General features: G+C 31.8%; 1 protein-coding gene across 1 annotated transcript in view; it reads right to left on the bottom strand.

Moving 5' to 3' along the window:
• LOC145328042 (uncharacterized) overlaps nt 1-7,128 on the bottom strand; it is an 83,308-nt gene extending 76,180 nt beyond the window's left edge. The window contains exons 1-2 of the mRNA XM_080171592.1: nt 7,011-7,128; nt 4,256-4,370 (exon numbers count right to left, since the gene is read on the bottom strand). Coding sequence (XP_080027718.1) covers nt 4,256-4,370; nt 7,011-7,096 — 201 coding nt within the window. The 5' untranslated portion in view covers nt 7,097-7,128. The remainder of the gene's footprint in view (nt 1-4,255; nt 4,371-7,010) is intronic.
• Between the last annotated feature and the right edge of the window lie 4,940 nt (nt 7,129-12,068).

Genomic DNA, 12,068 nt, shown 5'->3' on the forward strand with positions numbered 1-12,068 from the left:
TTTGATACAGATATCCCATAAAAGTTTGAAAATTGCATCAAAATAAACAAAGATATTTGGAAATATGTAAAACATAAAAAAAATAGCCAAAAACCTGATAAAAGGCAGTCTGGCCGTCATGGTTGTTTTATTAAAACGACTAAAAATTTAATTTTTAAATCCTTAACTTAAAAAAATTGGAAAATCGGACCATATACACTGAAGATATGGAAAAAAGTGTTAAATATATAAAAATAGCCTAAAACCTGCTAAAAAGGCAGTCTGGCCGTCATGGTTATTTTGTTTAAAAGACGGGAAATTTAATTTTGATATCTATAACTGAAAAATTTTGAAAATCGGACTATAAACACTGAAGATATGGAGAACAATGTTAAATATATAAAAAAAACAGCCTAAAACCTGCTAAAAAGGCAGTCTGGCCGTCATGGTTGTTTTCTTTAAAAGACGGGAAATTTAATTTTGATATCTATAACTGAAAAAATTTTGAAAATCGGACCATAAACACTGAAGATATGGAGAAAAATGTGAAAAATATAAAAATAGCCTAAAACCTGCTGAAAAGGCAGTCTGGCCTTCATGGTTGTTCCTTTAAACGACGGGAAATTTAATTTTGATATCTGTAACTGAAAAAATTTTGAAAATCGGACCATAAACACTGAAGATATGGAGAAAAATGTGAAAAATATAAAAATAGCCTAAAACCTGCTAAAAATCGGTCCGAACGCCAATGATGTTTTATAGTCAATTGTGCTCCTTAATGATGGGAATGTTGTCAAAAAATTTCAGCATTCTATCTTTTATAGGAGCTGAGTAAATCCCATTTCCCCCATAGCGTTACGGACTGACTGACGGACTGACTGACGGACGGACAAAGTGAATTATAGAGTAGCTTCGCTACTTATAATATTGGATACTCTAATAACAAGAATGGTTATGACAATGTTACTTTTAATTAAAAAGAATTAAAATAATATGTGGAAATATTTAACATTATTCTTTTTAGTAGCGAAGCTCCTCTATAACTCCAGATGTCCGTCCGTCCTTTTGTCCGTCTGTCTGTCTGTCCGTCAGACACGAAAAGGGGAAAACGTGATTTTATCGGCTCATATTCAAGATAGACAGCTGAAATCTTTAGTGAAGATTCATATAATATATGTTCATCTAATCTATACATTGTTTTCTACATCTGTCTGTTATTTGGGGTGCTATATCGATTCCTAGATTTTTAATTTTTGTGATTTTAAAGGTTTCGAGATTTCCCTATTTTCTCAAGTTTAATGTTTATTGTATGACCCTGCTCTATAGTAAATTTTTCACAATATCCATTCAGAATATTTGAGCTTCGTTACTAATGGATGTTATCATCCGTGTTTTATAGTTGAATTATTAAAACATTATAACGTATACAAGGGATAAAATCAAAATAGTGTTTATACATTGTTGTCTATTACCAGTTAATTCAAACCAGGAACAAGGGATAACCAACAAGATAATAATATTTGGGAGGCAGATTGAAAGGTCGTCAATTTTACTATTTGTTGCCCCCCAACGACAGCTGAAAATACATATAGGTTTTATGATTTTTTCCGAATTAATTTCGTTCTTAAAGCTTTATTAAGATTATATATTGTGTTTCTTTTCTTTTTAAAAATTCTGAAAGAATATTGACTAGAACAATAAAGATTTATTATTGCAAAGCTTCACAAAAAGATTTTTTTTTGTTAAGTTTTTTCAAGTTAAAAATCAATAGGATGATTAAAATGTTTAAATCTATCCATTACAAAAAAACTATAATATTTATAGTTATGGGGTCATGGAAATAATCTGCGATAATCAAGATTTAATCAAATTTCAAATCTTACTTTCTCATTTTACCACGAAGTATCTAGTATGCTAATTTGTATAGATATATGTTTATCGTTATTCAACAGAAATAGGATGTCTGCCTATATAAGCATGTGGTATTGAATCTTGGAAGAACCATAAGGGGTGGGAAGAGGGTTAAGTCAAAAGTAGCATAAAACCACGCCAAGATATTGATAAAAATTAATATTACAACAAATTAACAAATTATTATTTGGGATCTTTAGCTTCATACAAAAACCTAATATTTTATACTGGATATATATAGATATAGAGAGAAATACACTCAAACAGACACTCATCCTATCACTTACACACACAATCACACACACACAAACACACATACACACACACACACATACACACATATTGGTGTGGTAGGGTTAAATTATGTCGGTAGGAAAAATTATAATTAAGAAGTAGGCCTTAATAGTAAATCTTAATTTTAGTGGTTTATAATTGATGTAGTAAAACGTTATAGATAATTTAATCTTAAAAAAGTAGCTAAGTCATTAAGTCAATTTTGTATCGAAACTTTTGGACATAGTGTTGGATGTTAAGTAGTTAATAGATATAAGAAATATTCACTTAATGTAATAATTTTAGTGTTTCTCTAACTTGAATACTACTTCAATTGTTAACCCTTACATACATATAGAAAATTAGGGAAAGGGTTGTTAATAATAAGAAATCATAGAGCCTGGAGGGGTGGGGGGGGGGGGTTGAAGGGGTGTAAATAGATTTTGGAATTTGATAGTGTTGCTTAGATTTATCATACAACACATACAATTTTACACTTTAGCAAAAAGAAAATGTTTTAATATAAGAAATATAAGGGTCATGCATTATTAATGCCATTTATATTGCTGTATACAGTTCAATTTAGCAGCGTAGCAACTTTAAACGTGAATGTCCTACCATTTATCCTTCAGTAATGCTAGTAATCTAATAGTTGCGCTACTTACGAACAAATTTGTCTTTGTTCCATTCCACTTATTATCTTTTGTTTTAAAGAAACGTTAAATAGTTGTTGTTAATTGTATAAATTTAGGTGTGCATTTGCTTCCCCATATTTTCTTAATCTCATTTTATTTTACATTTCTACTAAAAAAAACATATCAGGATGGTTTTGTTATTAAAGAATTATTATTAAAAGCGCTTTGGGCAAAACACGTTGATGTACATTCCCAATGATGACTCACAAAATTACCCCTTATATACATTACAATTAATGGTTGCAAACTTTTGGACGCTCAACTAAATGAACCAAACAATCAAAATTCAATGAAAGTTTCCAAGATTGTAAAGCCAACGAATAAGAAAACGTTATCATAAGACTTTGAGGTTTTGCAAATTTAACTAAAGTTGTGTATATGTGGAACTGAAGGCACCCCATAAAGTATTAACCTTGCCAAGAATGACCTTGTACATTGAAGTTTCACTTTGCATTATACTCACTTGCACATTGCAAGCAGTGCATACATAGTAGTGACAAAATGGGTAGTAATTCAGGGATCTAAAGGGATAAGACAATGGCCGATAAATTGATATACATCCCCAATGATGATGCACAAAATTACCCCTTAAGTTGATTAAAATTAGTGGTTGAAGTGCCTGACGGCCAACTCAAAATTCACTGTTGTCCCCACATATGTTAAGCTAATGAATAGGAAAAACGTTAATCTTTAGGGACTAGTGTAATAAACAGCCCTCTCTATCTCTGTATAATTCAGGGTTCGGAAGCCGCGCCTCAGCCGCGCATAAGCCTCAGTTTTAAACCTGCTTGTGAGCAGAAAAAGAAATTTTTGAAAGAAGGATTGTCTACTAAAGAGACAGTTTTATACATCCAGCTAAATTTTATAGTGATAAAATGACGATTTCACTGAGGCTTACACGCGGCTTACGCGCGGCTTCCGATCCCTGCTGTATATAGATAGTTAGATGAAAAGATAATTAATTATGGAGGTAGCTAACGAAACACCTATATTGATAGATTGATAAATACCTCAGGTAAAACATGAAGTAGACCAGTCGCCAGCAGGACGCCAGCTCCAAAACAGAGGACAGATAAATAGATAAATAGATGGATAGATATTTAATTACCTCAGGTAAAATGTGTAGTAGACCAGTCGCCAGCAGGTCACCAGCTCCAAAACAGATGGTCAGATATATAGATAAATAGATGGATAGATAGATAATTACCTCGGGTAAAATATTTAGTAGGCCAGTTGCCAGCAGAACCCCAGCTCCAAAACAGATGTACAGGTATATAGATGGATAGATAGATAATTACCTCAGGTAAAATATGTAGTAGGCCAGTAGCCAGCAGGATTCCAGCTCCAAAACAGATGGATAGATATATAGATAAATAAATGGATAGATAGATAATTACCTCAGGTAAAATATGTAGTAGACCAGTCGCCAACAGGACCCCAGCTCCAAAACATAATAGCAGGGAGGTGAATACGGTTCTTTTCTTACCCTGCTTCTTTACTTCCAAGTAATTACTGAAACAAGGATGACAAATTAACAGTGAAGCAAAAAACTCATATATAGGAAGCAGGACAAGGATATTAAAGAGCATTTAAATATTAGAGTAAAACACTAGAGGGAGAAAAGGTTAACTGTATCTTCACATAGCAACCACCTTGCGCAACCTTTCTATTGGGTCATTGAAAATCAACCAATATGGTTTCGCTTATATTAACACAGCCAAGTAGCAGAAAACAATTTAGCAGACAAAAGAGGTCTTTGAAAAATGAAGGGAGGTAGTTGTCTGTAAATACATCTAAAACTATAGATCTGATATTTAAATAAAAGCTAAAAAAATTTATAGTGAATTATAGAGTAGCTTTGCTACTAAAATGAACAAGTTTTCAAATTCACACAATAGATTCTTTGATTAGATTTTAAATTTGATATTTTTGTATGTTCTTGGGACCCATATTTCTAATCAACCCAACAACAAAAGACAAAGGCGAATAATAACTTAAGCTTTTCTGAAAATTGTTTACTATTTTATACTATTCTAGTGGCTGCGCCACGAGCATTCAAAAGCTACGAAGAGGGAGGGAAGGAGCCAAATAAATCCAAAACATACATTTTAAGAACATGTTAAGCTTCCCTGAAATAGAGAATTATATCGGTTCAGTGGTTACCAAGATCTTAAGAAACTTATCCTATGCTTTTTTGTTACAAGCAAAAGATCTCGAAAAATACCGGTCTGAATTGGTTTTACATTTAAGGGAAGCTTCATCAATGTCTTGGGGGGGGGGGGGGGGGTTCTGCTCTCCCCCGCCCTCCAACAGAGGCTAGGACGAAACGTCTAGTAATAATATAAAATAAGAAGATTTCGTTTATCGGATAATTCAATAGTAATAGAAAACATTAAAATTACAGTGTACAATAGAAAATAATGATTTGCTAACATATTGAAATTTGAAAAGTCTTGACAACTCAATAGCATAATTGCTGTAAAAATTATACATCTTTGCCACAGTAATTATTTTCAGGGATCTAAAGGGATAAGACTATGGTCGAAAACTGTTGTACATCTCCAACGATGATACAGAAAATTACCCCATTCTGTAGATTACAATTAGTGAATGAAACATTTAGACACTCAACTCAACAAACCAATAAAGGCCCTAAATGTTGTTAAGCCTTCAAATAAGATAACCTTATTATAAAACTTTGGGGACTAGTATAATAAACTTTCCTCCCTCTCTGAATAACATTATTTTAATTGTAGTTTCTATTTAATTTATTTTACATTTTTTATTCAAACTCCTTAATAGATTTGTTATTTTTTCATCTTTTATACCAAGTAGAATGCTGTTTGTCCGTCTATCAAAACTTTATATGTCACTAAACACTATACTTGTTTGTATGTTTGTACCGAGGGATCTCACTAATCACTGAACCGATTGGGTTCTTCTTACCAGGGTAGCTTCTCAAACATACCGAGAAGGTTTAAAACTTTTTTGAGGGAGGGTATCACCACCCACCCCAGTGAAATCGACAATTAAAAAGAAACAATTTTACGTGTCCCTAGAGGCATCTAGGGGCGTAGCCGCTAGTTCAATAATAAAGTGATAGAGTTAAAATAAATTTAGGGTTGGGCCATAATTACCCAGTGCAGATTAGTTTCAATAGAAATTTCCAAAGAAATGACATGGCGATATTTCTAAAAGCGAAGCTTTTCTATAATTAGGGTCGGTCCGTCCGTCCGTAACTGATAGCTTTTTTCGCTATTTTAGGCTTGTTAGAATTGTCATATTGATTTCAAACTTTGCATGATGATTCCTGTAGTAGTTAGGTACGATTTAGAAAGCGTAGCAACTCTATAATCATTACCAGAATGTCCGTACGTCCATTTTAAACATGATGATTTTTCTACTTTTTTAACAACAAATTTTTATGTGATCTAATTATCCGTTTGATCTGATTTTTGGTATATTGATTTCTGGAACAACCAAGTACAGTATTATAAGCGAAGCAACTCTATGATCAAGTCCTAAAAATGTAAGTATGTCCATAAACATTATTCTGTATCAAGCAGTTTTTCAACAATTTTACTTACAATTTTGCTTCGACATTTACATATATATTCTGATTATTCAGTTCTGACACTATACAAGTGTTAGTGTCCGTTTGTCTTACCGTTTCAGTGCTTCGCTTTTATGGATGTTGTCATCCTTGTTATAATAAATTTTCTTTCCAATTTATTTTCAAAAGGATATGTGACTTTTACATTTTTTAATAACATACACTTTTTCGAAGAATATTATTATAATCTTGATAATAATACATAGTTTATTATTATTTAAGTATCAAATTTAATATATAAGTGACAGTGTCTTTTTGTCAACCCCAATTTTTGTCGCTCTCTCTCTTTCTTTGTCTCATTCTCTCTTTTTTTCTCTTTCTTGGACTATCTCTTTATTGCTAATTATCTCTTTATCTCTCTCTCTCTCGCTCTCTCTCTCTCTCTCTCTCTCTCTCTCTCTCGCTCTCTCTCTCTCTCTCTCTCTCGCTCTCTCTCTCTCTCTCTCTCTCTCTCTCTTTTTCCCCCTTAATAAAGAAATCTTAGTTTTAAAGAGTGAAGCTACTCTATAAGCCAGTGATCTTCTCTTCTGTATATTTACCTTAGTCCCCAAGTTGCACCGCCAATCATAAGAGATATTCCTCCAAGTAGCACCATGGATAATATTTTAGTTTCCAACAACTCCATTTTTATTAATCTGAAAATAAAAATTTACGATGAAAAATATGTTCAATTATAATAATTCGTTCAGTATGGCTTCGAAACCGATTAATTTCCGTTGGATTAAAACTAGTTCTCATGTATTGCATCGTATTACAAACAATTTTCCACGAATAATAAAACTAAGATAGTTTTTTTGCCTTCGGCTTCTTGGGCCTAACAAACCTGGTGTTAATCTTTTAATTGTTCATTTTAATATCCGCGGAAAACTGTCTATAATAATATGCGATAGATAACTATTAACCCAAATATAACATGACATCATCCATAAAAAGAGGAATCACATCAAAGATCATTGATGAACACACTGGCAAAGTAAGTTATAGAAAAGACGATCAATAGTCATAAAAAGAGCTAAAGAAGTACAATAACCGACAGACCGACGGAAAAAGTAAGTTGTATACCTACAGAATGCTCTTTTTATAAAGGGTGAATTCAGAAAAAATCTTCCGAAAACATTAAGTTTCACCCACAGCGTTACATACTGATTACATATGGATGAACTGACGGATGGACAGTCAAACAAAGTGAATTATATGTAAGCTTCACTACTAAAAATATTAAAACAGGTAAAAAAAAGATCAAGACAAAAATTGAGGGATATTATGAAGGTCACAATTTGTTATGATACAAACATACTGACAGACATACAGACCGACAAAATTAATTATATATAAGCTTCACTACTAAAAATATTGAAACAGGAAAAAAGAGAGACCAGATTTTTTATCATGGGGTATAATAAAGGTCACAAACGGTTTAATACAGACTAACAGACATACAGACAGACAAAAGTGATTGTAGTGTAGTATGACTACTAAAAATATATGCGTAGTTAGAAAATTTCTTCTTAAAATGGATAAAGAATATGTGGATACATTGTAGTCAATTCAGCTTGGACCTAATTTATTGGTCAGTTCTTTCATCTATTAAGAGGAGAGGTGATGAATTGGTTGGTGGGGGGGGGTATTGTTACTTTAGCCAGCTGCAAGTATCACTTTATCAGAGTACATGAAAAGCTGGCGCAACATCCAAGTACTGATATATCGATTCTTCTTAATGAGAAATCAGGTTTTACATCCAGCTTAACATTTAGTAATATTATGCTTTACATAAATGCTTGTTAGTGATCATATAATTTTACAATTTTATATAAAAACAACAAACAATATTAAAATAACAGAACAGTGGAGATTCTTCATGGATCTTAATGGAGAAGACAATAGACGATGAAATGATATGTTCATCCCCAATCATGATAAACAACTGTAGATTAAAATCATTGATTAAAAAGATTAGACACAGGCAGTTTAAACCAATCAATCAAGATATTATATAGAACTCAATGATAGATCTAACAAATGGGAGAACATATTAATAAAAACTTTTGGTAACTGAATAATTTACATTCTAATCTCCCCCCCCCCCAAAAAAAAAAAAAGACTTTGAAAGAAACAAAAATATTTTAAATTGGGGGGGGGGGGGGCTTATCCTAAAACCACTACAATTCACAAAAATATTTTAAGAGATCTTATTCAGATTGTGTAACATTATAAAAATGTTGTCGGGACAACATTTTTATCATCAAAGCCTTAAAGGACTGTTGTGTTTAAAATTATTTCGGATCAGTTTTCCTTATCCTATTATATAAAGTACCAAGTTTTTTTTGTCTGAAACTTTAAATTTCAATAATTACTAATTAAGTTCTCTTTAATAGGTGCTAGGATGAATTCATACTATTTTGTTGCCCGATAATTATCCCTCTGATTACAGTGCCTCCTAGATTCTAGGGAAGCAGCCGCTAGTTTAGTTTAAAACACAAGATATCTATATTACAAACTAGAGCGATCTATGTCCGTCTGAATACTTTAATAACCGCTGGACCAATTTGGTTTTACTTTTCAGGGAATATTCCTTTTGGTCATACCAAGCTTGTATGCTTTATTCTTTATTCAACCTCAGGGGAAAAAGCTACAGCTATTGCTATATTTTTAAATTCTAGTTTAGTTACACTTTTAGAAAAAAAAATCACCTACAATATTTAATTTAAAGTTCTTTTGCTGAGGTTTGTATTTTATAAATATGATCTGAGGTTGTTATCTATACTAACAAATAAAGATAGGGTCATGTATTCTAAAAATATATTTAAACGATGTAGTAGCAGTTTCAGAGGGGATTCCCTAGGGATGGAAGGGCCAATGGACGGGAAAATAAACTGTTATCCAGATTTTAATTCAACGTTCTCTTATCCGTAAAATCTTGGCTATTTATATTTTTGATTGTTAGGTTAAAACTTGCAGAGTTCGAATTAATAATTATAATCTACAGAAGGGGTAATTTTTATCATTAGGAATGTATGTAATTGTATACAAATTTATCGTCCATTGTCTTATCCCTTAAGATCCCTAAGATTCCTTTTGTGAAAATTAAGAAAATCCATGCATGTTTAGATTTGATCCTTTTACCAATGGGCATATTCCCTATAACTAATTATTTTCGTCCGTTTCTTAACCTCTTTTGATATTTGTATTTCTCCGCTTCTTATTTATGGATTGTCATCCTTGTTTTTCCATGTACATATAAAACATTCTTTTAGTTAGCAACAGTCTGACTGTTTAACAAAAGAAACTTGATGTACTCAATATATCTCTCTCTATTAAAGCAAGGAAAATTATGTTCAAGTTTTTTAGTTAGATGGATTAGTTAAGTACGAAAACCAATCAAAGATGCACAAGAAAACCGAAAAGAGGAAAGTGTAAGAAAATTAAAACAACAAATATATGATTGACATATTATCAACAATCAACATGTCATGTTTTTATTGTTTCCAGATGATTGTGATGAAACCCCTAACATCAAGTTTCACTTACCCAACGTTCCATCATTTGTTGGATTTCACACCTAAAACTTCTAGGTTTTTAAGATTATTCTGTATAAATTAACAGCGTATCTATATTTTTCCAGGGGTAATCTTATTCTCTGTATATAAGGGGTAATTTTGTATAACATAATGCGAAGGTACAATAATTAATTGTCTTATGCCTTAATATGCCTGCTATCACATAGCTCAGGGTGTATGAAATGCGCGAATGTATGTTTGCGGTGTGTAATATTATGCAATTCTATTTAATAAAAATAATTAGCCAAATTTCAGTGTTTGTTTGTGACTAGGCACTAATTAGATTTGCACAGTTAGGACTTTCAAAGACTAATTCGTTATTGTTCAAACATTAAATGATTCAATAATTGATAGGTTATTGTTTTGAGTTTCGGCCAAACTTTTGTAAAAATCAGAGGGTAAGGAAGGGTGGGGACATTGGACTGTAATTTATACTGGTCTAAATCATTGGCTTAAAAACTTTGGGTACTTTCATTTAATACTGATTGAGCTGTATAAACTAGCAGTTTCCAAACCTTTTCCTCTTCAACTACAATACCCCCCCCCCCCTCCCCACTAATTCTAAGTGCGTTAAAACAAAAGCCTAAAATTACTTGATAAAATTACTTTAAATCTTTCCAAATCCTAACCGCTGAAACGTAAGATTTCACTTTTTGACCTCTATACGCTTTGCTATACGCCGCCGCTACATGTAACTTTTACAAAGCCGATCAATTTCAAATTTTTGGATAGGATTCAAAAGGAAGGAATAACAAACAAAATTTTTTTTTATTTTTATGAAATTATTGATTTTTTACCTCATAATTCATATCTTTTTAAAAAGTAGTATTTTTCCATTCAAATCTCCCTTAAAATATAATTAAATATGGGATATGTAAAAAAGGATTGTTAAGGATTCTGTACTTATAAACAATCAAGTGTAAAATGGGAACAATTTTTTAGGACCACATGCAAATTTTGGAGAATGACATATTTTTCTCTCGGTGCCATATCCCTGTCATTTGTTTCAATGTCAATGTGTGGATTAATTAAACAAAAATCAGCGTATAAAAACAATGGATATTTTACTACTTGGATTTTGCACTAGATTTTCATTTACTCTAATGCAGCTGGCAGAAATATCGATACCCCCCATCCACCCCTGTTACCTCATCCACATCCCTCCTACTGGATGAAAGAACTGACCAATAAATGAGGTCGATGTTAGTAACCTAAATTAACGACGAATTTTCCTATGTCAATATCTATCCACGTATGTTCTACATCCATTATAAACACACACACACACACACACACACACATGCATTTTGTCATTGTTTTTATGCAAAAGTTTGGTGTTCGCTTTGTTGGTTTTGCTATTTACGAGGGTGGTTGTAAACACCCCATCAATAAATAAAAATGTGGACATAAAAAATCTGTATGTCCTAGAACAGGTGTAAAATAAAAGGTTGATTGTCTGTGAGTGTTAATGTTAGTTCTAGGGTAAACATAAAGGATCTAAGGGGACAAGATAATTGACGGTAAATTCAAAATGCACTCTAATTATACAGCATGACCCTCGAAAAAGTATTTTTAAGCATCTGCAGTCCTTATTTCTCAATGAATTATTAAAAAATGCATATGTCCTTGTTCTCTATAGTATTCCACGTAAGTAGATATAAAAATATTTTTTTTTACCTCCATTAACACCGTAGATTTTTAGTGCTAAAGTTTTGAAAAAGTGACTGAGGAAAAAGTAACTTTTAACATGATACGACTTTTTTAGCAAAATTAAGCTAGAAATCCTTTTATTTTTGTTACTAGCAGAAACTTTATACAAAAATGAAATAAAAAATTTAGTTTTTGAGTAAAAAGCATTTTTTTACACATATTTTTTGAGTCTTTTTAGTTTAATGATATTTTGAAAAACTTACTTATTAGGCAAAATTGTTTAAGATCAAAAAACCAAATAAATCTCTATGAATATAGCAGGAAAATTGTTTTTGTTTCACAATCCTAACTTTAATAACAAACAAGTTATAAAGAAAATAAAAATAAAAC

Source organism: Acartia tonsa, chromosome 9, assembly GCF_053477335.1.
Source record: "Acartia tonsa isolate MP-2025a chromosome 9, ASM5347733v1, whole genome shotgun sequence".
Lineage (NCBI taxonomy): Eukaryota > Metazoa > Arthropoda > Copepoda > Calanoida > Acartiidae > Acartia > Acartia tonsa.